Below are 27,112 nucleotides of genomic sequence, written 5' to 3' on the forward strand. Positions count from 1 at the left end.
TTATAGATAATATGACTTATTATGTTGGATTTTCTTTCTTTTCTTCATGGATCCTGAGTATTAGTACAGCTTACACACATTTAGCAACAGACTTCATTCTACAGCAAATAACTTCACTGATTTTAATAGGACCTCACAAAGTAAAAGCTGCTGTGAATGGAGTCTTCAGGATTTGACTTTCAGTAAAAACACTGGGGTTAACTCAGGTGAAATGTATGCACTTTCTCAGAATCAGTAAAGCCTTTCATGTGCTAATTTAGCTCTTTATTTTAGTTAAATATAAAAGTCCTTGCCAAGTCTTTGTTTGAGAGAGAATTATTAGTGCAATGAATGGCAATATGGGAGCAAATATTAATGTTTTAGTCTGAATCAGGAGTGTGCCTTCGAGGCAAATCCCCTGTTCGCCCCCATTTGTACTGTGCGTCACATCACAGTGGTTCCATATCACAGGGTGGTTCCTGGCCTCCTTTAGCCTAAAACTGAACCTAAAGTTTCATCTGCCTGCCTCTGCAATGCTCCAGCTAAACCCAGGCATCCAGCCCATGAACCAGATTGAAGACAAAAGTACTCTTTTCTCCTCAAATCTCTGATCTGTCACACCAGCTATTTTGCTATATAAACCCTCTCAGGACAAGCTATTTGCTAGTGCATCACACCCCATGCCAGTAAGCTTCTATATGCAATTATAGATCTTCTCAGCCTAGCTTGGCAGAGGTAGCTATATCTAAAGATTTCAATGAAAAGCATTGAAATGTCTTTTAAAAACATGTATTAATTGCATGCATGCATTTCATTCAATGAATTAGCCTTTATTTTTTCTTTTTTGTTTAGTGGCCAAAACGCTGCCACTAATCAGGGTGTAATGTATTTCTTGTCATTCAAAGTCTACCCAGAAATTAAAACCAAGTTGCTAAAACACTGCCCTTGAGCTTAGTTAATCACTACTACAATTCAGACTCTGAGAAAAGTTAAAAAAAAACCCACATAACAACTCCTCTGGAAAAGTGATACCATAACACACTTAGATTAGAAACTACTGGTGGTGATTTTGCTGATGAATGTTATTTATTTGTTTACGTACTTTAGAGCTGCATTTAATGGTCCAAATGAGTGATCACATCATTGCGTTAGTTATTCTTTACTTACGAAGAAAAAAGATGACCCTCATGTCATAATAATCAAATAATTGCTCCTGAGCTTTTGCCGTTCCCTGAAGCAGTCTCAGGATAAAATGGCTTTTTTTTTTTTTTTTATGATGGAAACTTCTCTAACATAATTGGGAATGAAGAACAGAAGCTTACTTGCTCTTGTAGTGCAATGAATTCCTACTATTAACAGTCAAACAAAAATAAATTTGGGGATCCAGGGCCTATGTCTGAGCACAGGATTGGCACCTACTCTACAGAACTTTTACAGAGTCTTTTGAATTTTACTTTTGTCTTCTTTTCTAGATATCTATTTTTAATGCAGCTAAACGGAATAGAAAGATGATTATGGGTTTGCTTGTAAATCACAGTGTGAAATGCCATTATCTGAATGGCAGTTCAGAGACTGAATGCTGCACCGAAGACCGATCTCTTCAGCAAACCATTTATCTGGCCTAGGTGTGAACTTTGGATAACTTTCACTCTTACAGTGGTGATGATTTTTAACATTGAAGTCTTTCTGAACAGGCAAATACCCAGAGCTATCAGAAAGGATCTTTGTCTCTCTAACTGGAGTGAACACCCCCACAAGTGGTGTTTACATCGTCGCATCTTCCTGCTCTTGTATGGTACTGCCTTGCTACGAGTGTTTGCTCTTGGGGCTGTGCTTATAGGGTTAAAGCTTGCTGCAGACTCAGGAAAAGGCAAGAACTATGAGTAACTGTCTGCTCTACGAGACAGAAGCACAGTGTGGATCAATGCCAATGTAGGATCAGTGTCACAGCAGGAATAAGCAAAAAATACTAGTGACAGAAAGTAAAAAGTCAAGTTTCTGAAATATTTTCACTCCGAGTTGTACTTTTGGATCTCACAGAAAAAATACATTACAAGGATATTTAGTCCATTGCTATTTAGACAACGTTCCAGGCTGCAAACATGAGCCTTTTTCATGTTGTTTTCATTCCTCCAGAGAATAAGAATTTCTCAGCTTATACTTTATGTGAGTGACCATCCACAGTCTTCTATGGTTTATCCTCTTACTTTGTAAACTATTCTACTTAGGTAAACCTTTCATTTTCCATTTCAACAGAAAATACGTATTTTCAGGTACATTAATGAAATTATGGCAACTAACAGGACAGGTCTTTTGAAAGAGTTGACTGAGATCTAGCAACCCATTTGGAGAATAAGCTGTGCCTTTTGGAAATGACTGTCCAGCTACTACCCATTTCTCATCAGTTCCATATTGGCTTGAGGAGCCCAATGCTTTTGGTGGGCCTATTGCTAAAATAGTTTATTTGAAAAGAGAATTTAAGCTGTTTAGAGGCAGTGAGTATTTTCAAAGCACACTTGTCCCCCAGAAGAAAAAGTGCAAGGGAGGTTTATCTGAGATGTCAATAAAAGAACTTTCAATTCACTCATTCACTTTGGTCATTGAGTATCAGTAAACAATACTTTTAATTAGGTGCCTTTGTAAATTCTGTGACTCTTATCAAAGCACTTAACAGCAATATTTACTTAAATTATAATTTTAGAGAAAAATTTTGAATGGATATTTTCTTTCCAACATCCAGGTCAAATTTCCATTAAGAAGAGTGTTTTTCATTGGGTAAATACAGAAATGCCAGGAGAAAAGCTTTCCAGAGCACAACTCCACTCTCCTTCAATTAATGGTGAGTTTGGGCAAACCACTTCATGATGGTAATAGAAGTACTCTTGAAATTTCCCTCATGTAGGTTAGAGAAGACTAAAGATTGAGTCCCTTGGGTGGGTTCAGGATAGTGAGCTCCACCTGTTGCTCTGCCATTCAACGTGATGTGGAAAAATCTATCTGTTTGACTTAGCTTATATAACCACAAAATAAAGGTAGTAAGACTGAACCAATTTCTCTGATAAGTGGTTTTGAAATAGATGTCTCACAATCACTGTATTATAATTGTGGGAAATTAAGCTATTAAGCTCACCAGAGCCTCTCTCTCCGTACAGTCATTAGAGAGTAGTAGTTGTGTAATATAAATTGTTAGCTTTGATGTCACACCTACTTCTGTTCCATCTCTCTTGACTTTTTGTGCCATAGTAGTTACAACAACAAAACTAGTAAGCCACAGTAAATGGGCTGAGAAGGGGCTTGTGTTACACTCCATCAGATTTTACCTTCTCACACAACAGAAGGGCACACAATTGCAGATCGTGCTATTCTATGGGCTTGAAGAGCTGCATCTTATTTCCATGCATATACAGTAAGCAATTAAGTGACGTAAAGTTAGAGGATATTGACTTAGTATACAAATTTTCTCATGGTTGAAATAATATCAATCTTATAATTACTTTTCCAGGACCCAGTTACAGAGTGACAGTGCTAAAGGGCTTAATGCACAAATATCGACTATGATGAGAATGACCTGTTCTACCTGGTGTGGTGCAGATTACAATACTCCAGATATTACTATGAATTAGTTCCTAGAACTGTTCACTCTGAACACCTTTAAAATTCAACAATACAAAATGAAGGGACTTCCTTCATCTCCATCCTTCAACTATTGCTGACGTGGGCAATCTAGGCAGTATAAAAAAAAGATTCATGAGAATAAGATTAAGTATTCAGCTGTAATTTTAGCATGTCATCCGAGTGCTCTGTGTAGCCAGAAAAGAAATTCAGGGACCCTCAGAGGAAGATTAATCCCCCTTTTGCAGCCTGTTTTTGCTGGAAGTGTTGTTTTCTCTTCGGCAACTACAGGGGGAGCCTGAATTTCTATCTGGAATGATACTCTAGTGATTAAATAATGTAAGTTACAGTGCAAGAAATCCTGCTCAAAGTAAGAAAATGTAAAATGTGAGATATTTTACCCCTGTGACTAGTTCTTACTTCAGACCCTTCCAGTGGGTAAAATGTGTTATACATTTCTTCAGAGATTCAGATAAGCATTTGCAAAAAGCAGCCTGCACCCAGTTAATTCTTTTCCCATTGAAGTTTGAATACTTTCCAAAAACCTGTCCTTGAACTCTTAACAGAATTTTGGATGGCCTTAGAAAAATAAAAAGAATGCTGACCAGCCTAAAACATACAATAAAATATTTGTTATATTGGAGCTGTCAGGTACGCTAGCTGGGAACCCTCTAAGTCATAAATATCTCATAGGAAGCCAGGTCAAGGAGAAGAATATGATTCAGGATATCTACCTGATGATAAAAACCATATTGCAAATTGTAACATAAATCCCACTGCCAAAAATCTAACCTGGTATCTTAGATTCATCTGTTAGTAAATGTGCATTACTCAGGCTGCAAAGGGAGTTATCATCTTTACGAAATATTTATCTTTACTAATATCAAATCCCAAGAAGAATTCCAGGGTGCAGAGGCAAAATGGTTAAGTTGTCAAATATAGCTTTTTGTGTGTGAAGATATTTGAAGACATTTGCTTCTTGGAGATTTTTGCTTGGAAAGCAGGATATGCAATTTGCCAATGTCTCATCCCTGCATCAAAAAATCCTTTAGTTATCTTTTCATTGAAAGCTGCAAAGATGTATTTCACCAATTCAAACTAATGACCTTCTACAGATGAACATGCTCAGAAGAAACTGGTTTTCTTCAACTGTTTCTTAATTTTATGATTCAAAAAACCACTTACTGTTCAAAAACCAGCAGATTTCTCCATTCTGTTCAGTGGCATTGGATAAGATTAGGTTTATTAGAAAGGAGTCTTCCATAATGAATAATAAATTTAAACATGTACACATATTTGTAAATAAATATAACCCTGTTGAGTTGGAAAAATATTATTCCAGCACACAATCATCAGATATACATACGTATTTTAACATAACATTATACAATAGGTGTTTTCTTTGAAAACTCCTTGGTGTTTTCCTCCTCTGCCTTGTTTCCGTTCCCCCTCAGAAGTAATGCTTCAACAGGTCATGTTCTTTCTCCAGTCATAACAGTCACTTACCTTCTCTCTTGAGACGCACCTATTCACCTTTAAACTTCAAAGAAAAAAATCATGTTCTTCCAGACTTATACCTATACCTAATCTATGCCTGTACTCAAAAATAGGTGACCTTTTAATCATCAACCAGCCATGGAAGGGGCTGTACATGGGGCAACTGAGCCGTGTTCTTGTAGTTGTCATAAAGATTAATTTCTAACACCTGTTCTTATTATATTCTTAATGAAATACTCTATTTATTGCAATCGACTATCGATAATATGTAAGTCCTTCATGGATATATTTATCATATCTCCTCATTTCCCTTAACAGGGGTGTAGGACAACCCAGTTGTCTGTGGGCTGATAAAACCCTCTTAAGAGGATGTGATGTGGGCAGAGTCCTAACCATATAAAAGTTAATGAGACTTGCTGTAATTTTATGCAGAATTTTATGTAAATATCAAAAAGTGATAAATTAGACAAAAATTCTCCAAACTTCAAAAATGCTGTTATTGCCTACCTGGTTATACACTTTCAGTCTGGTTTTGACTTTATCTTATGAAAGTCATCTCCATGATTTTACAGATAAACATAATTTAAAAGATTGCTTCCCACACTTTAATTTGAGAAATGATTCATGTGTGAAGATAAGCATTTACTTTCATCAGCACAGAGATTCAGAGCTAAAGCATTTTTTGGCTGGAAGACAAAGCTAGAAATACAGAACTCTTATCCTGTTCTTGTGAGATACAATAAAATTGGGCTTGACCCAAAACTGTTGAAATTAATCTTATTTCGTCTTAAAATGCAGAGTTATAAATTTCCTAGTGAGGAGTGTTGCTGTGCTGAGAATCTAGATAAACAAGTAATTGGCAGGGTTTATCTATAATTATACCTGCTGCTGTGGGAACTGAGATTAGTTCAGCTCCAGCAACTTTAATTTGTGAGGTATGAAATATTGTCAATCTGATTGTTTCATAAATGTAGAAAAAAAGCCTTTGACAAGCTGTGGGTAGCCAAGAAACCTCTCAGCACCAGCCGGAATTAATCTGTGTGATGAATATTCACAGCCATTTCACTAGGTATACATAAACAAGTCGATTTACATAAGAGGGTAATCCCTTGTGTTGATTCACCCTCTGCAGGACCAAGCTGGAAACATGTCATATTTTAGCCACTTCCTATTATAAGTCTTTAGACACAATGTGTGTCCTTCTCACTATATGCAGATATTTGTATCACTTTCTCCATCTAATCAGAGAACCCAAACTAGATTTGTTCTTCTGCACCTCAGTCAGTTAAAGAGAAGTACTGAAATAGGAACATATGTTTCTTAGAAGAGTGATGACATGGGCACGTACACTACATTTTTTGACATTTCTTCTAAGAATAAGAAAGTATTCTAACTTTTAATCATCTTTTTAACTCTTGTAATGGATCTGTCTGCTCTCCAGTGAACTATGAATGGGGACAAAGCATAAGCGCTAAGGTTGTTTACAGACCTAAACCCACTATTTTTCTTTTAGGGCACTGTTTTTTAAGCCTTGTTGTTTAGATCATGGTAAGATGATGGATACTATGTATACGGAGATCAAAATGGAATAATACAACCTGGTATGTCATAAAGGAATTTAAATGTGGATTCTGGTAGACAGGATTTGGGATGAACAGAGCCAAAATTTCATACCCATATTTCTTAGCTTCCCTCGTGCTATTTAACATTTCAAGAACTGTTTGGATACAGATCAACAACGAAAATTTATATGAAATATTCCTTCAGATTTTTAGAGAAAAGTAGAGTGTCTATATAGAAAGACACACCCCAACAATATTTTTAAGGGAAGATAAGTAAGGGCAATCAAGTAGTTAAACCACAAAGAATATATAAATTGGAGAATTAGGTCTTCAGCCATGAAATTTCACCCTCTCTTAGCCTTACAAATTCCCTTTCTTCTCAGAAAGTAGGAAAAAATATACAGCTTCTAGCATGATCTCATCTTTAACACCTTTCGTGTGTTCCCCATAGAACTGAAAATATTTTAATCAACTTCTCTTTTATCAGCAATTACTTCAACAAAAACAAAGCATTTTATTAGATTTCAAAAAAAGTAGAGCATTTTTATTTCATTGACCATTTCAGTGTGTTTTTGTTAAAGTGAAACATATTTTCCAACTTTTTAAAGAAAAATATTATAATATTTTTGTGAGATTATAGTAGCCCATTTTTAACCACCTATTTTGTTGCTCCTAATAATTTTCCCAGTCTTGTGGTAAGTGATGTACTTTAAAAACTTGTATTTGCCTTTAATATCGGTAAACTTCACTTTCCATTTCAAAGGAGTAGGAAACTTTTGCCCCTGCAGTTGCAGAAAGTTTAAAAAAATGACTGGGTGTATAGTTAAGATTCAGAAACCGCAAAAAAAAAAAAGCTTAAAAATTATTCTTTTCCTAAAACTCATCATCTTAAAGAAATGCTGTAACTTGAGAGGAGAGGCAACCGCTGATCTGTATTTTAATGTATGATGGTATTAGCACCTCATGTCGAGCTTCTCATCAACCAGCACCCCCAAGTCCTTCTCCGCAGGGCTGCTCTCCATCCTGTTGAACCTGTGGATTGTCCCTACCATGGTGTAGGACTTTGCTCTGAAACTAAGATAGACCTTGCCCCTTTTCAAAAATTCACCACATTAAATATTTTCCAGTTGCTTGCCGTATTTTTATATTCATTCTGTGCAGCTTGTGATGGTTCGATTATTGCTTTCATTGTTCTTCTGTTGGAAAACTTGACTTTCAGATAGGTTTTTGAGAAAAAGTGAGCATCATCCTGCAATAAAAACCAGGCAGGTCCAATGTCCTTCTCATCTCCTGCCCATTGTTTGCCCCATTGTAGAACATATATCCACTCTCTCTTACTGGAGCTGCACCAGTATCTGTAATGCCTGTGTTTGTGTTACACTATACACCACATCCATTGAATATATGTAGTATATACAGGAATGTCTCATTTAGAGTCTGTATGTGCACATGCACAAATGTACAACCACACACAACATGTAAGAACTGTTAACTGATTCAGAGAGCAGAATTTTAACTTCTCACATCCCAGGTAAGTGGCCCAGTGATGGGGCCAGGACTCCATCGCTTCCTTGGTGAATGTTTCACCAAGGTGAAGCAGCTTGGGAACATCTGAGGTCCCCTTCATTTGAATTCCTATATAAACAAAATGTATTTTGTTGTATAAATATGACAGATTCAGTGCAAGAGGAAAGTAACAGAAATCATAGAATCATAGAATCACAGAATCATAGAATCATAAAATCACAGAACAGTTTGAGTTGGAAGGGACCTTAAAGATCATCCAGTTCCAACCCCCCCTTCCATGGGCAGGGACATCCCACTGGCTCAGGCTGCCCAAGGCCCCATCCAACCTGGTCTTCAACACCTCCAGGGATGGGGCAGCCACAACTTCCCTGGACAACCTGTTCCAGTGCCTCATCACTCTCATGGTGAAGTGTGTTTTATGCTTGTGTGTCTTGAGTCCCATTGTCAAGTCGTCTCACCTGTCCATCCAGGTTCAGGGCTAATGTTACATCCTCGACTGAACCTTTTCCTTCAGAATATTTGACCAAAATGGATGGATTCACTTCTTCAGAATAAATATAGTTTCATCATTTGTAAAACAGGGGTTGAAACAACCTCCAGTTTTTCAACAGTTGGAATATTTAGCACATAAGCAGCCAAAATGACTTTTTGGTGAGAAACCTAAGAGAAAGAGGAAACTCCTTGGGCACAGGGCCCAGAGACATGGTGTTACATCCCATTTTACATTAATTTACTTCTAGATCAAGTCTTGCTGCGCACTGCAGTTATGGTAATGTGTGAAAAAGGAAAAGAGATCTATCAGGTAAGTAAGAGCCAGGTCTCATCTGATACACAGACTAAAAATAAGACCTTAAAATCAACAGGGAGAATATCCCAAAACACAAATCAGAGTAACAAGCTGCTCCCCTGGAGTAGCATATAAAAGGTAATGCTATATGTATAAAGTGCTATTGGAGCTGGTACTCATTAAAAGGAGTCTGAAAATTATTTTGCACCACCTGGTGAAGGAAGAATAATTCCTACCATTGGCATACCACCGTCTTTATTTACTGATGTCAGAATTGATAGCTAATTTAGCTGACATATCTATGCATTCCAATTCAGAACTCAACTGAAGAAGTAAATGTTTCATGTCTGCTTTCTGTTTTTTACTTACAGGTGAAACAGTCTACATTATTGCCTATTCCTCCTGCATAGTTCTCATCCTAGGAATAGTCTCATTGACTCTCCTAAAGATCAGGTAATTTGACAGGATATTAATCACTGGTTCTAGGAAATTAGAAAAGCAGAAAATAAAATGTTTTGACTTAGTTAAGAGGTTGGCACTGCAATTGTCTTTAAAAACAGTCCAGCGTGCCCCAGTGATGGAAAGAACTGACATAGCAGTAGTCAGCAGGAAGGAATGAAATACGATGCCTATCTACAATGCCCTCCATTCATGCAGAGATCCCAGGCTTCAGGAGGTTTCATTTCCTGTCCCATAGCAGGGGAAGGTGAAATCTGAATTCAAAAATTCTGCGAGGCTACCTTCCTAGCCCTAGCAGGCAGAGGTAATGCAAAAAGGAAATGAGAATATTCGGCTTTATAACAGATTTAGAAACCGAACCGTGAATGCTGCTATTGTAGTTAATATTCTTGCCAAATGGCATTTTTGTTGATAGGATTCTGTAAACATTCCCACACACACAGTATGAGAAACTGCCCAGTGCTTGGTAGGAAAACAGAAATGTGCATTCACTTAGTCAAATGAACTTGGCCTTTTCTGAAATGATGCATTTTCTTAGACCAAATTAAATGGCCAGATTTCAAGAATTACACTGTCAGATGATAGGTAACAGAACATGATGTAGCAGGAGCTATATATAGTGTGAGGGATACTGAGTCAAATTTCATTATTAAATTCAGGGGCAGATCAAAGAAGAATCATGCAGAAAAATGCGAAAGGCAAGTCAAGGATATATGGGAACAGAGGCTTTCTCTTTAGGTTTGCAGTTACAGGAATATCAGCATATAAATAAAACTCAGATTTAAAGAATACAGGGGATGGAAGAAAGAACAGTACATTAATAACGGAGAAGGGAATTATTTTATACCACAGTGTTTATCATAAAAAGCGGGGAATTTTGCCACTGATTTCAATTAAGCCAAAGTTCAAACCAAAAGCTGTGTAGTTTATTGCTAAATACATGCACATTCTTTGTTTTCAGAGCCTGCAGAACAAAACATGAGTCAAGACGTCCCTCGCCAGACCATTCTTCTGAAACATTTATGGTCCATTATAAAAGTCGCAGATGAACTGCTCTGTTGCTTGTGCTTTTTAAGGCTATTCTTGAAAGTCAGCCTGTGGTGCATATGCGATAATAAAATACATATATTAGAAAACCTACTATAAATTATGGAATTTTGTAGCTGAACATAAAAAAAAAATTATATTTATTAACACATATTAAAACTTTCATGGGCTAAAAAATAAGTAGAACCGTACTCTCTTTCACTTGCATAGGTTAACAGATCTGTCCTGAGCTGCACATTTCCTACATCTTTAGATAGAAGTTTCAATGGTATAAATGCTGTATCAGCATGAATTTGCGTAGCAGTAGCAATCTTTGCATCTGATCTGAACTAATCTAGCAAAATGAAAAAAAAAAATCCACTTGGAAATACTTTAAAGAGTTGTTAAAAAGTACGTATGTGGTGGTTTTGTACATAAGATTCCCAAGCACCTCATGCCACATCGGTACGGCAGCACCCGCAGGTGGGCTGCCTGTGGTTTGATAGTGGAGCACTTGGAAGGGGTAGGAAGAGATCAGGGTTACAGCCATTTTCAGCATGAAAATGAATTAAACTCTGACTGTCTGAGCTAATGCTTTGACTCCAGTATGTCATTGCTGAAAATGATTATTCTCTCTTCTCTTTCAAGAAGACATGAGTGATCCTTGCCAATTCAAATACACCAATTTTAGAAAGCATTTTGTGGCTTGAATGCCCTAGGAGAGAGCCATTTGTTTGGGGCTGAAGAGAAGTGCCTACTTCTCAAGAGAGAACTTAAGAACCATCTCATCATCTGTGTTTCCTATTCATTGTCTCTAGGCAACATCCAAAGTGCCTAATTCTCCCTGTGCACTGTACTGGGAGTCACGGTCCTTAACACACCACTCTGGATCCCACTTTCTGGCTATGAATTCTGGATTTCTCCCCGTAGCTGAGTCATTTTGCTAGATTTATACATCTGTTTACAAGCAATTGGTTTTCTTTGTTATATCTGTGTAATGATCTGGTTCTGGTTAGCACAAGAAAATGGACTGGCATTTCTTATACAACTGTCACCATGAGTATGGTACGTATTGTCTCCTTACGCTAGCATCTGATGAATTGATTTTATTTTGAATTTGATTAATTTGAATTTTGTCTGAATTCCCCCTAAATGTAACTCAGATAATGAACAGTATCAAGAATTAAATACTCATTCCACTGAATTCAGCTCCAGTTTTGACCATGAGTGATTTACATCTAGGGCTAGAAATGTATGATGTGACAAGAAGAGCAGGAATCTGTACTCTTTAATGTGACTTTCGCTTCTGGCTTTAGTAGATAGTGAAATGATTTAAGTGTGCAATTCTATTGGGGAGAGTTGTAGAAAATTTTGACAATTATTACAACATGCATTTTCTCTTTCTTTAGGATCTGCATAAACCCAAATATTCCTTCTCATTTTGCAATCAAGTGCTATCTCATCACTAAATCAGCCTTTGGACTAAAATGCAACAGAAAAATTGAAAGCTAGTTAGTTTGTTAATTAAAGCCATCTCCTTTATCAATCCAGCCATTTGGATTGTTTAGTTTACCTCCCACTATGTAGGTGTTATGTTAATAGTCCTCATCTTAAAACTGAAGAGGAAAAAGGTCAAACTGAAAATACTCTTTGAGAATATATTCTCAACGATGTTGGATAAAACCATTTTTTTATATAAGTAATATACCTATGATGTGAATCCTGTGTTGGTTTTCAGTCTGACTTCAAAAAACAATGATGCAATGCTGAACCCTCTGTGTCACCAAATTGAAGACATCCGTTTACATTCAGATTTAACTAAGTCTCAATCATAAAAACATCTCTTGTAACCTTCTGTCCTATAAACTTTTCATTTTCATGTTATATCTAGATGTTAGGAAGTCTCAGATGTGTGCTTGGACACGCACTGATGCACACACACAAGTATATAAAATGTATTTGAAGCGAAGGGTAAGTATATGAGTTATTCTAACAGACTGCAAGATATTCAGTGGCTATTGTGTTGCTTCTGTAATTTTAGAGGCTCTATTCATACACGTAAAATGCGCTCTTTTGATTTGTATTCCCTAGTGACGCTGTATTTTGTCAATTGTATCTAGTTGTTGATTATTAAATAAAGGAATTTCTGCTGGGACTATCTATGTTCAGGTCACCATGATTTGACTGTAATTGCTTCATGACAGTTTTGTGATGGAAGAAGCAGTAGTAGCTTTGTAATGGCCTCATCATTAACGTCTTCTCCTCTGAAGTGAGACATCGGCAGCTAATTCCCAGCTGAGGAAAATTAAGCCTCATTGATGACTTAGTATTCCCAGGATGCAGGTAATTTTGGGTAGGGTTTACCTCCCCTCCATTGGAAGTAGGACATTGCAGAGTGAAGAAACGACTGATTGGGCCAGAGGGAGAAAGCATAAACTTTAGCCTTATAGCACTCTCATCTGAAAGGGCACATACCAGATTCCCCAATTTCTTTTCTTACAAGATTTTTTATGAGGTTTATCTAAAGATTGTTTCATATTAAATATGTAAAGAGTTTTTAAGAAAAGTACACAAGACCACCTGTCCCTTGTGAAGTACTGAAGCTACGTGGCTCTGAAGTCCAAGTCTCCACTTCTCCCTTCTTGCTGCAGTAAGTCTTGAATCCTTCAAAAGAACGATTTTACTCAAGCATCTCACAGAATGGGAGACACAGGCATGGATGCAACCTTTTCAGGCTGTTGTGGGAATTGCCTGCTGCTACTCTGAGCTAGAAGTCCGATCAAGATGAAGACGAATGGAAACAGCACCAACATCATCTCCGAGATGGTGCCTTAAAAGGGTGAACACCAATTCTTTCAAAAAAAATTACTCTTGGTGTCTTTCCACCAGGGAAAATACTAACTGTTGGATTCAAGCTAGTCAAGATAACTAACTGTAGCCTACGTTGAGGCACTTCAATGGTAGCATGGGATAGGGAATTTTACAGTTGACTTTTCCAAGAAAGCTCCCTGCTCAACATGCTGATGTTTCAGACCACATACTGAAGTCATTCATTCTCCCATGAAGTGTGTAGGGAGTCTTAGACATCATGTAGAGGGCACAGATTTCTACTCTGCAGTGGAACATCGGAAGTCAGACAATGCCTCATTGAATTTTTCGACTCCTACCTCCGTTCCTGGCTGTAGCTTTTAATGTTTAGTTAATGGAGGGAAGAAATGTTTCCCTAGTAACTTAGAAGAGATTTGTCAGCTATAAAAGCACACAGGAACAACTGATAAAAAAGGTAATCCCAAGAAAATGCACTCCAAATGGATTACGAGGTAACAAAGTCAACACAGGCTACATGTCAGAGTGACAGCTCATATTTGCTAATGCTGTATGTGTGAGCTAGTTAGTCAGAGCTGCTGAATCTGCCATAATACATGAGCATATCAGTTTCAATAAACACTGAGACAGATTTTATTTCAGCTTTAACACCACATATTGCAAAATCACAAATGCATTTAACCAAGAGGGTACATGACAATTCCTTAACAAACATATCATCTCTTTGACATTGGTTTTAATGGACTAAGTTGACTTTGGCTGTAGTCCTTCTGCCTGCTGTGTTATTGCAGCAATGAAAATCAACACTGTGTTAGAGCAGAACCATAGAGAAAAATAATCTTAAAAAATACAACATAACATAAGAAAGGCATTGATCAGCAAGTCAAGAACCGGAAAGCAAATGTCATTCGTTCACTTCTCCAGACTGATTCCTCTGTTTAGTCAGTTCGCTAGACATTTCACAATCAACAAAGAGAACATAAGGCAATCTGAGAAATCACACAAAAATTCAGTGGCAGACAAAACTCATTTTCAGGTATCACAGTAACTAAACAATATTTCTACTCCTTAAAAAGAACTCTGTGAAAAAAATAGGCAGATCTTATACATTTACACTAACTCTTTGGACAAGTATTATTTCATTTCAACAGCACGGATCCCAAGCATAGGAATTTTTCCTCGCAGACTCGCAGTCTTCATTTTGCGACTCCTTATTACAATAATAAAAGTTTTATGAACTCAAATGACGCTATTAAGAAAGGAAAATTAGCCAAAGCCTCTCTGGACTTATTCACAAGACCAGAATATTCACTTCTTATTTCCATAAACTCTGGTTATACATGAAAATGAAACATTAAAGTGCTGGTCCAGAGCCAAGTTGCCCTAATACATAAAAGTTTAAACTACAAAGCAAGCTGCTGCTGGAAGACATTAGCATAATCCAAGTACGGGATCCATGTCATTGCTGTCTTGCGAAAGGCACTGAAGAACACTTATGCCCACTACTAATGGAACTGATCAACTTCTCAAAAAAAGCACGCCAACTATGCCTTTAGAACAATATAATATCTTGACCAGTTAAAAAAGCCAGTACCTGATTTTCTAGCTGTTGCCGACATAGGAAAAACTGCTGTGAAAGCATTAAAGAAAATTCCAGCAGTACAGAATTGGCCAACTGTTGAACCTTCACAGGTTTGGACCAAGGTACAGACCAAAGACTGCAGTGGGAACTCCAATTTCCACAATCCATGGCTCTGGCACAAGTAAGACGATCTCCATGTTGTTCTCCGAGATCTTCGCAGTGACATTGAGAAAGTGAGCTACAGAAGAATTTCTCCAAAGCATAGAATTAAATATCTCTGTATATCTAATTTATCTCTGATAAGACTCAGAGAAGACAGTCAATAAATACTCCTTCACTCCTTCTGCGGCCTCTTAGAGTTTATGCTGCCCCCTTTTCAGAATTTACAGAGGACCATCAGAAAAACAGATAAGGACATAAAACGTGCCCAGATTCCAACAGTCTTTGCTGGGCTCCTGATACTCAGCACTCTCTTGCTTTTTCTTGATACATTTTAATAAATAAATATATATATGTATATATACACACAATTTTTACAATGGCATAGTAATAGGAATACTTGCTTATGTAAGCCAAACACTTGGATGTAAGTTTGTGCAGCCAGATGGTTAATTCAGATGGTGAAGTGAGAACATACTTAGTGGGAGACACTGATAGGGACTGAAAGAGCAGGTACGTCAAGCAGTGGGTCCCTCAATATACGCGTAAAGATTTACAAGTTCAGAATTGCTGGAGAGCAGAAGCACAATCATATCACTTACAGTTCTTGCCATGTTTTTGAAGGGAAGCAATCTCAACTGTTTTATTATGTGCTGAACTCAAAGCTGCCTATTTCAGTGATGCATGCTCATCACATAACTACTGGCTTAGACCTTGATCTTAAGGGCAGTATATGCCTATTATGTGAAGCCAAAGATCAGGTGTTAAAATGTGCTGCACAGTCAAAATGATGCCAGACCATGAAAGCAGAGCAGCAGCACTTTACATGGCTAAGAAATTTTAGAGGCAAGAACATGAGATGTCTCAGGATTTTCAGCCACATACAAGTAAAGAAGGATTTTATGGAGACTGCTCACCTGGACCCACGGGCCTAAAGTCATCCCAGGTGGCACTTTGGCACATAAACATTGGGTTTTTTTTATTTTTTTTAATACGTCTCTGTATTTCTTCCTCCTTTGTAACAATCCTGACAAACTATTTGTCTGTGACCTCCACCCTGGTTTACCATAACTCACTATGTGGGTAAAGCATGGGCTCCAGATGTGACTGCTCATCTTTCCCAGTGTACATATCAATACAGAATAACGGACCCATATCTAAGGCTTTCTGCGAGTAGTTTCTAAAATAGACCAAATAAAGAAAAAGGCATTGTTCATCTCTGTGATCAGAATCTCCTGTTTCAGTGCACAGTGATAGCCTCAGAATTGCAAATTGGACAGCCCTGATGCTGAGAAGCATAGGATGCGCTACACACAAAGGCATATCTGAAAACTTCAAGCGTAAGGGTCTCCTAGTGCCAAAGTTAGCGGTCCTTCATGGTAGTAGGAATATAGATATCTAGAAATCTCAAAGACCTGAGCAGATCTAGCTCTTTTATTCTATAGTCTCTGTTCTCCATAGGTATTTTATTTAATGCAAAAGTTGTGTTAGCAGTGAAACCACTCACTTTTATCTAAGATGCTGTAGTTAGCATACTTACAAAACAAAAAAGGGGATTGCATCAGTTCAGTTCTTAACTTGGCCTATAGTTGAAGCCCTCACCACCATCCTCAAATTAAAAAAGAACCCTTACCTGTTGCAGAGACTTTTTTTTTTTTCTTGTGATCCTTCTTGTCTCAGGAATTTTGAATTCCATCCTACACAGTGGCACAATTTCATCTAGATTTACTACAAATTGCATTCTTTTTCATTTCTGCAGTTTTAGATCCATTGATTAGAATGCCAAAACAAAGTGCATTTGAATCTCCTCAGGCTAAATTGCAAGTGAATCTCAGATCAATTGCTTAGTCCAACATTCAGCCTAGTCTTTAAAACGTGGTTTGCATCAGAACTACTTTCTTTCCAAGGAGTGACTCCACTTTCATTCTGCCAGAAGTTCAGTCTGGCTCATGTCAGTGAAACACGGTCACAGGATCTTGGATGGAGGAATGCACACCAGGCCCTACATGAGAACTGCACACTTTAGCTCAAAATGGAAACGGATGGAAATGCAATTTTATTGCTAAATGGGGAAGTATTACAGTGTGGTTAGTCCCCTTCAGGGGTATATGGCATCTGAATTAGGGAGCCTTTAGGATGTTAGTTCTGGCACCTCTTTTAGGCTTAACTACTTGTTATTAGACTAAGTGCAGCCTAAGTACTGCCGCAGATTCCTCATTTCTTCATTAGATTTAATACATTACAGAATCTTTAAATCTGTGAATGGTTCAAGACCTGGTTTGATTAAACTTCTTGTTTTGATATATGAGCCATAGTGGCTGCTAAATAACAAAAGCCCAGCTGAAACATGGGATAATGAGGCCAGAGCATTTTCTGTAGTGATCAATTGTGCATCCAGAGCAGGTCAAGCAAACCAAAATGTTCATGCCTTTAAGAGTTCTTGAAAGTCTTCTCACTAAATACCACGGGAAGGAGTGACATTTTATACCTTGGAGTGATAGGTAAGATATTTCTTGCCTCACTTGAAGATATTTCTTTGCTTATTCTTAGACTCCTACCATGAGAGGGGTGAAACAACATAGTTTATAGTAGTTTAGACTATCACTATGGCATAAATAACACAGAGGTTTTATATCAAACTTATAGGTTTGAGTTACCTGGCATGCAAAGTTTGACTTTCTTAAGCTGTGCTGATTATAAATTGCAATATTGGCTAAGATATCTCAGAAAATGTTCACTTCAGAATTTCAAAGGCAAGTTGAGACTCAGCTGGAACTTGGCAGAGCTGAGTTCCAGACAAAAATGATTCAGCCTTTTCCTTCTTCACATGTTATCTTTCACTATCTTTCATCTTGTCTTTTCCCAACCTTTCATATTCTGGAGGAAAATGAAGAATATGAAAAAAGATGATACTCCAGGGTTTTGGACTTTCACGGTAATGGTCTGTTTTCAGAAAAAAATCAAGATTAAGTACACAGAGAATTACAGAAGGATTCAATACAAACAAGTGATAACGGTACTAATCTTTCAGACTGAAAAAAATGACAATATTTTCATAGTGCATTTGAACAGTTTATAGATAGGATAAGGTTCTTCTTGAATTTGTCAGTTATTGATCTAAAAATGACAATGCAATTCACTGGCATCTTGTCGAACTAAGACATTGAAAAGTACAGTATCAGTAAAGCACAAATAAAAATTGCAAGTTGGTTGCCTTCCTGTAATCTAGTCCAGCAGAACATTATTATCCTCAAATATTCATGACTTACAAGTGAGAATGCCAATTTATAGACTATAGAATAAAAAATCAAATTGTTCTAAGAGGTCTTAGGCAAAAATTTAGCTGCTTCTACACTACCACTACCTTGAATGACGGTTGAAAACCTTGTCAATCTTTAATTGCTTCATATAATTAGTTTTTAATACAATTGATGGAAAAAAGCAACTACAACAAATTTAACACATGTAAAAAATAAGTAAATTTGCATCAGATTTGAAGGATCTGGCACACTGCCATTCAACACAAAGTCTTGGAACAAGATAAAGTCATCCATATACTTAACAGATGTTAAACAAAACAAAAACTAAAAAGTGCTATTGCTAAAAAATTCTTACGGTGAATTCAGATTTGGCTTCATGTTCATAACACAACTGACTTGACAAATGAAAAGTAAAGATTCAGATAAATAAAACACATAATAGAATGGCCACACACAGTGGATGGATCTCATAAACTACTGCAAATATTTGTACTGTTCTAAAAGTCATCGTGATTAAAATTTAACTATGTTTTTGCTGCTTCTATCCAGTTTTACTGAAAAGACCCAAAATTCAGTTTCAAATATGTTAAAATAACTTGGTGTTTTCACATTTTTCTCATCTGTAGAAGTACCAAACACAGGGTTCAGCACTATAGACATTTATTTCTTACTTACAAATCAGGCAATCCTTGACAAGACAGTACAGTACAATAACTCTTCCCATAATAACTTATATATGAGTTCTATTTTGGTTCTTTGCTGAAATGGTTTTCTTACATTTATTTTCACAATATAAATGTCCTTTGTCAAGATAGATGACAAATGTAATTAAGCTGCCAAGAAAATCCGTTTAATTGATAGTTCCAGTATTGAAGGAAGCCTGTGCAACCTTTGAGTTTGTTTTCTTGTTCAATGCTGTGCAGATGAAGTTTCCAGCTTCCATGACTGCATAAAGATCTACTCCCTAAAAAAAAGAGGTGAAAAATGTTAAGAATAATAATAAATGCATATGTTGAAAATGCTTAAACTACACAGTTTTTATGCTCCTGGGTCTAATTTTTGCAGTCAAAGGTCCTGAATCATGTCATAGGTTGGTAATGGAGATGAGAAGAACCACAGTGATGTACATAACAGTCGCTGCTTGTTTGGAAGGCTTTATCACTTCAAGGGTGATTTCTTATTTTAATAGTAGTAGACCAAATATTCTAGTAATATCTTTCAAACTCAAAATAATATGGAACAAAGAACTGGAATAACAACTAGAAGATCTTGGGGAAAAAAAAAAACCAGTGTCTACATATGTGCTGTACTTATTTACCACTCAACACTAAGAAATGCCATGCTTATAATTATCCCATTTACAGCTCAGGAAAATGGAGGAAACACACTTGTACTGGCAGATGAGTTCAGTGACAAACAGGATTTGCATTCTCATGAATAAATATAATCTTCTTAAAGAAGTTCCTTTCAATGCAAAATTACAGTTTACATTTCTAGCATAACTGAGCAAAATTTGAAGCTGCTTGTTCTGTTCATGCTAAAAAGATGTTAATTGAGAAACCAAATGGCTTTTAACTAACATAAGATATATATCAGTACTGTTATCACTACAATGGTAGTCACTGCATGTCACTGATTAAAGAGGAAAAAAATACTTCATTATTAGTCTCATGGATTATTCATGTACAGCAAAAAAATTAGCATTAGATCACATAAGTGCTGTAAGTATTATATTTGTTCCAAAGATTGGATTTAAAAGCCATAAAGTTCCTGTAGAAGGGATGCAAAGGCAGACTTTGAACTACCAATACACTGAGCAGTCACATAAAACCAGTAGAAGGGTATCATTCAACACTAGAGAGCACAAGATGTATTGCCCCAGAAATACACCTTCATAACACTTATGGATTTATGCGGTGAAGTTTAGATCAAGACCTGATTTGTATGCTTAATCCTCGAATTGAATCTAGCACTTATTTCCATCTTCTACAGTAAACTTTTGGTTTTTTCATTCTTGGAATTGGCTAAAAATGCTAATGAGAACAGAAATTACTTCACAGAAATGTAATAAAAAACATTTTTAATTTGAAAAAAAAATGCTTCAAAGTTTCCATTCAGGTCTCATATATAGCACCATCTAAAACATATTGTTCAAAGATATCCTTTTATAACTCTCTCCTTTTAATACAGTTATAACAAGGGTGATTTCAGCTCATTTTGTTTATCCTTTATTGGTCATTACTTAGATTTAGTTTGTAGGGTGCCGTTGCACATAACAAAATTCTTACAGCATCTGTACTTTTTTTACTAGGAAGAAATAAGAACCATACTACCATAGGCGTACTTGGTAAAAGAGGATTACCGTGGGAGCACAAACCTCAGCATTCACAAGCATGACTCACAGATGGGGATGGGAAAAGAGTAGTGACATGGGTTTGTAAGGTTGTTGAGGCAAAATAAGATGTCTTCAGATGTATACTCAGAAATGTACTTAAGTGTACTTAGTAACCACTCCATGTATCCAGAATTATTCCTTGACAGCAAGGAATGAAATCATGAACATAAAGGCAAGTACCTCCAATAGTATCTATGAACTTGGGTAAGAGCCTTAAGTTAGAAAATCTTCTGCCAGAAGGTAAAGTCCTTTAACTACCATTGACTTCAATTAATTAGTTCTTATGTAGCCTTCATAAATATCAAGTCTATTATCTCTCTGAATTTTGGTTTCGGTGTCAGTAATGTGAGGCTAACAGTACTTAGTTGCTTCTCAGAAAGGCTTATTATTTGCCAGGCACTTTGAAGTCATTATAAGCACAGGTACTATTACTGTAATTACATAGGAACCATATAGAAACTGTTTTTATAGAAAGTACATGCCTCTAAAAAGTTTCATAAGCATTAATGATCTATAACATAATTATCTATCCATTAGCATGGTACAAGCAATAAATCTCTTTGCAGATGTACTCTGCTAGAAAATCATTTCACATTTAGGCTGCGATCAATTCATTTCACATGTCACTTCTTGGTTACATGTTCTGAAGAACAGTATAGAGCAACCATCAATTTTAATGTATCTGGTCAATCTGGACTCAATAACGTACACCTAAACACTGTCCACCCTTTGGCTGACATTTTAAGTGACTTCAGTCAACAAAATGAAAGCCTTAGCGCATAGCTGAGAGGAACAGGAGGAAGCACTCCTTGCAAATGGATAATATTAGTAATTATACTTTCATTTGGTGCCATTACCAACAGATCAAAAGATTTTTGCAATAATGATTTTACAGAAATGGCCGTGGTACCAAAAAAAACCCCAACACTGCAAACACCAAAGCTCATATATTAAGGTAGTAATTTTGAGGCTGTGTCTCTCATCCAGTAAACCACTCCTCTCTTAATGGGCCAGAAGAGGGTCAAGGAGCAAAGCTGTGTGTTTTTTGAGTGCACAATTTAAAATAATAAAAACAAACAAACAAAAAAAACATAAAACCCCTCGAGAACTAAATATTAAATGTTTGATGATGAGATTGTTATCTCCGTGGGACTTGGTATCAACCTTTAGGACAAGGTGGATTTCTGCTTGGACACCAGATCATTAACAGATTAATAAACACTATCAACAAGCCTGAAACAAGGTATATTTCATTTAATCAGGTAATTTTTATCTAATTGATTCCTTTTGCTATGAGTCAATTGGAAAACTCAATGGGAATTTTGCCCAAGGAAAGAACATACTGAAAGCCTACGTCTAAGGCACAATGTAAAGTGAAATGCATGATTTCTCTTTCTTAGTGCAAATAACTGTATTGTTGCAAAAGAATAAACACCTTCTTCATGAAATAAGCTACCCCGAAGCACATATGAACAGCTCAAAACAGAGTTCACTTGTACGATGGACGCTGGTGTTTAAATCTTTTCTAAACAGGTATCTGACTACTCTCCAGAACACCTTAAGAAGCAGATGAAAGCTGATAAACATCACAGTGAGCTCTGTAAGGTATTGAATATGACATAATAGTACAATTCCAAAACAAGTCCTTTTATGTCAACGAACTCTGTCGTCATGCGTGCCACGCTGAACTGCAACCGACAGAAAAGAACTAAGCTCCCCAATAACTCAGAGTGTTGTATTTCAGACATCAGACTTTTCAGTTTCTTTCTGCAGTAGTTCAAATACAAACCACACATGTTGTAATTTTGGCAGCTCTTCATAGGTTCTTCTTTGAGCTTGACTCTCAAAGTCTATGTCTAAGTTAAAGGTAAAGTCATATCGCCTGAGTTAGTACAAACTCCTTAAGCCACACTTCCAGAACATTGATAACCAACAGGAAGACCAAAGAGCACATTCTTTAGAGAAGGCAGCATTACTTGGTTTCCAGGAATATAGAACAACTAACATGCCAACCAAGCCAGGGTTACTTTCTGGTAAGGTTCACTAAAGCACAGGTCAGTGGAGATAAGTTGCTTTGCCCTCTCCTCCAACAACAGGGCTGGAAATAAAAATGACTATGATTTTGTACAATTTTGAAATATATTAAGTGGACACCAGAGAAACAGCAATATTCTGTGCTTGGGCTCCAAACACCACATTTTTTTTTCTACTTTTAAGCCAGAAAAAGAAATAACAAGTTAGTAAGCATTCCGAACCAAATCTGTGAAAAAAAATGAGATCTGCTTGGTCTTGCCACTGTAGCGCTGATCAGCCTTCTGGGACAATGCCTGCAGTAGTGATCTTTTTGTGGGTACTGAGGCAAATCAATGGCTGAAAACAGTTGCTACTGAGCTCCTCATATGTTCAGGTAGGGACAGGGGAATTATTCAAATTCCCGTCAAATACACAAACCAGTTCTATCCTAAAGTGCTAGTGAAGACAACATCATTCATGTTATGTGTCAAGCCATGCTAAAGCACCGAGTATGCAAAAACTATTTGCTCCCAATTTTTTATTGTACTGCAGAAGTAATTGTCAGACATGTATCGTGTGTTTTCTAGAAAAATATTTGTGTTTTCCTTAAAGCCTTAATTAGAAAGTAAAAATATCTTACTGTATTGATCCCCAGTCCATTAAGCATGTATATCACATCCTCTGTGGCTACATTTCCAGTAGCACCTTTTGCATAGGGACAACCACCCAGTCCTGCAACCGATGAATCCACTACAGCAACTCCCATCTGGAAAATAAAAACACAAAACATGCAACATCAGTACAGAGTATTATTTATAATTATTCATAAATAGTAGGATATACCTATCAGTTATCCTGGATAAGATGCACATTTCTCCACAAATGAATGTGTTTCTTGGAGGAAATTCCTCACAGCAGCATTGGTCCTGACATCTTTATAAAGTAAGACTCTTCAAACACAGGATATAGAACAGAGAACTAACGGTCAATTATACGTGATATTGGCAGATAAAATGATGGCTGTTTGAGAGCCAAACAGAGTTTTGTGTCTTATTTCTCTTCATCTCTCTAGATGGTTTTATGGAGCCTGCATCTACTCTTGCAAAGGCTTGCACGAAAACAAATACAATCAATGCATTTATTCAAATGTGTAATTTTAAGCATATGTATAAGTCTTTCCAAGTTGTAAGTCTTAATATTAGTATCTGATTTATGTGTCATCCAACAGGTTTTGGGACATCTACCCTCTAAAATGTGTTTTGTATTAATGGTATTTTTCCACAAAGAACGCCCCCTCAGCCTTTTCTCTCTTCTCGTTTTCTTTTCTTTCCTCTTTATTAGAGATCATGAAACCACTATGTAAATAAGTCTTTGTTCTTGTTTTAGTGGAGGACTACAAGGTATTTTCACCCAAATTGGACACCACATTGTAAGGAAGAATTGAATTTTGGCAGATTAGTTAGAGTTCATGAATTGAAATCAACTGGAAATAAAAGCTTAAAGAACTTCACCCTGGTGAGTTTGACCCATTGTTCATTGTATTCACCAGTCTAGAAGAAAACACAACCCCCAAAACATCAAATTTCATATCCCAGCACAGTCCTGGAGCAGCACACAAAAGTCTGTCTTTTAAGATACTTGGAACAACTGAATAGCTTGGATATCATGGAAGTTCTCCGGAGATGAAGGTTCCAATCTTTGAATATTTTTAAAGGGAGTACCTGATGCAAAGTGTTAAGCTTTTGTATTTAAATTAAGAATTGAAAACCAACCAGCTGTCATAAATTCATACTTCTCTGATTTTTATTTTCTTCTTACTACATCCAAGCTTCCTCTCTTTCCTAGTCCTTTCTCAGTATATTCATGACAAACAATAGTAAATCAGCTACCAACTCTGCCCAACAGATAATATTACATTTGCTATGGGATAAAGCCCTTCCTGGGAGATTGGTCAGGGATGGAAAGGAACCGGGCCTGTGATTTCCACTGACTTGTTTAGTGGTCTCTTGCAAGATCTTCTTTCTGTCATTAGATTTTAAATTAAAGCTGAAATTTGGAAGCGTTTCTGTCTGTTTCAACATGTTAGGTATGTCATCCAGGACATCGGTTCTCCCTTGCTACAGAAAGCTTTTCACACTTCCCCTTGAAGAAGATTAGCTGCCTTTGGAGGCATTCAGGCTCTAGAGATAATCAGTGGCAGGCAATGATATTAGGCAGAGAGGTCATCAGATCTTCAAAGACACCAGCTTCTCTCAACCTTACGCACCCTAGAGTGTCATCCTCCCTCTTGGGCTAATTTAGGTAGACATATACTGGAAGTTCAGAGGAAGTCAAGCAGACTGACTCAGGGTGCAATCACAGCTCAAATTCAGGACAGGAGTCCCTGTGCAGAGATGAGTTTTCAATACTCCAACTTTGACTTTGGGTCCAGAGAGATTCAGAGGTTAAACCACGCCTGTTACTCACATTTGCAAGTCAGTAAGATCAGATTAGAGGCTTGACAGCATGGGGCGATTTCTGATGTGATATGCTCCTTCTGAGGGACTTACCTGTCCCCAAAGGCTTTGCTGGGAACCTGAGCTTCTCCTTCACAGCCATGAATAGAAATAGATGGCAAGACAGGCAAATGATGATGCCCTGCACATTGTAGTTGCTAAATCTCCTTTCTGAATATACCCATCAGTGGCGGTTTTTTTAGTTGTGGAATATATTTCCTAATGTTTTGTTGAACTTTCTTCTAGTTTTAACAGTGCTTTCCATTGTTTTATCACTGGCATTACAGGCTCTTTGAACTTGCAACATTTCTGGAAGGCAATAATAAAGAGTAATCCAATAAAGCGTTGTCCCAGCTCCTGTTCTCCATCAGGGAACATTATCTTGAGCTAGGTAGCTGCTCAAAGCCTGTAATAAAGACCTCAAAGGAGCCTAGGTGCATAACTGTGACAGGCAAGACAGTACTGTTTAATATTGCTCACACAATGAGGCTTTTTAAGAAGGGATATGGTACTTTAAAGTACACTAATCTGTGAATTATGGAGTGAATCACCAAAGTACATGTTTCACATTTCAGTCACTTGTCACACACTTTGTTTGTGTAACCCACCGGTCAGAAAATGTGTTATACAACACATCTGTGTCTAATACACAGAGGGTATGTGTTTATGGTAGCTTTCAACTGGAAATTCTGTCTCTTTTTGCACTAGCTGCTAAGATTCATACATCTACTCTGGAAGTCATTGCTTCAAACTCCACAGTGGCAGCTGTTGGGCTTGGAAGTGTCCCTGCAGAAACACACCTAAGTAGAAAGATACAGGGTGTGGTGAAGGCCTGGGGAAGAGAAAACAGAGACTAACACGTAGAAATGCTGATATGATACAAGCACGCGTCCCACTATCACGACTGCTCTTTCAGGCTGATTTTAAGATTTCCACCAAAAATCACAGTTTTGAGGATAAAGAGGTAGAAGAAAGTGTCCTCCATGGAGTTTCCCACCAACTGTCAGGTTATACCATAACTGCTAGAGCATTCTTCTAGCTGTACTTATTTTCAGTACCTTGTGCGTGGGTTAAAAGCTATAGGCAAATAAATTGCTGAGGTACATCATGGCTGTTAAAACTCCCAAGGATGATCAACAGACTTAGAAATGGCTTTAGTGGCATTTCAGCAGTCACTTTCTAACCCCAGTGAATTATCTCATGAAACACTGTCATTGTGCAGAAATGGAAAAAAATGGCAACTAACTTGCATTTGGTGACAATGAAAGTGGAATCTGAAAACAGACAGAAAAGTTTGTAGTTTCAAAGCTGGGAGAAACTCCTCCTGTGGGTGTCACCTATACTACTATCAGTACCCTGTTCATATGCTTTGCTGTGAGAAAAAAACCAAGAAATAATATATTGCCACCATTAAAAGGATAACTTCTAAAGACACTGTATTTTAATTTCTTTATATGCTTGTACAAACACTTGTGATGTCACCATAATTCTGCATTTGCAGAACAAGTCTCATAACACCAGGGTACATGTTGTTTGCAATTGTTTGTTGAAAGGGTTTGTGAATACACACCTGGTTTAGGGAGTGTTAGGAATGGTTGGACTCGATGACCCAGTGGGTCCCTTCCAACCTAGTGATTCTATGATTCTACACGGAGGGGTATGGGATACCACATCAACATGACGGTAATATGAAATACACATCTTTGTCTATGCACATCTTAGTACTCAGGCAGCTTCATCCAAGTTAATGCAACCTACTTCCTCTGAAAACTGAAGTGAGCTCAGTAATTTTAGTTTGACATACATGTAAAAGCATAAAAAATTACGTCTTCTGATGGCTAAGAAGTGAGAGCAGTAACCTCCACATGATGGACAGTCATAATTGCTTTGTCTTTCAAGCCATCAACTATTGTGGCTAAACAGAAAAAAAGAG

At 37.2% G+C, this 27,112-nt stretch overlaps 2 protein-coding genes across 3 annotated transcripts in view; one reads left to right on the plus strand and one right to left on the minus strand.

Moving 5' to 3' along the window:
* The window catches only part of GFRAL (GDNF family receptor alpha like), a 33,429-nt gene extending 20,922 nt beyond the window's left edge, over positions 1-12,507 (plus strand). For both annotated transcript variants that reach the window (XM_054062967.1, XM_054062968.1), the window contains exons 8-10: positions 2,720-2,818; positions 9,336-9,417; positions 10,385-12,507. In XM_054062967.1, coding sequence (XP_053918942.1) covers positions 2,720-2,818; positions 9,336-9,417; positions 10,385-10,472 — 269 coding nt within the window. In that variant the 3' untranslated portion in view covers positions 10,473-12,507. The remainder of the gene's footprint in view (positions 1-2,719; positions 2,819-9,335; positions 9,418-10,384) is intronic.
* Positions 12,508-13,911: 1,404 nt separating this feature from the next.
* HMGCLL1 (3-hydroxymethyl-3-methylglutaryl-CoA lyase like 1) overlaps positions 13,912-27,112 on the minus strand; it is an 85,808-nt gene continuing 72,607 nt past the window's right edge. The window contains exons 8-9 of the mRNA XM_054063954.1: positions 23,325-23,450; positions 13,912-19,240 (exon numbers count right to left, since the gene is read on the minus strand). Of these exons, the coding sequence (XP_053919929.1) occupies positions 19,127-19,240; positions 23,325-23,450 (240 nt within the window). The 3' untranslated portion in view covers positions 13,912-19,126. The remainder of the gene's footprint in view (positions 19,241-23,324; positions 23,451-27,112) is intronic.

Source organism: Cuculus canorus, chromosome 3 (genome assembly GCF_017976375.1).
Source record: "Cuculus canorus isolate bCucCan1 chromosome 3, bCucCan1.pri, whole genome shotgun sequence".
Taxonomy (NCBI): domain Eukaryota; kingdom Metazoa; phylum Chordata; class Aves; order Cuculiformes; family Cuculidae; genus Cuculus; species Cuculus canorus.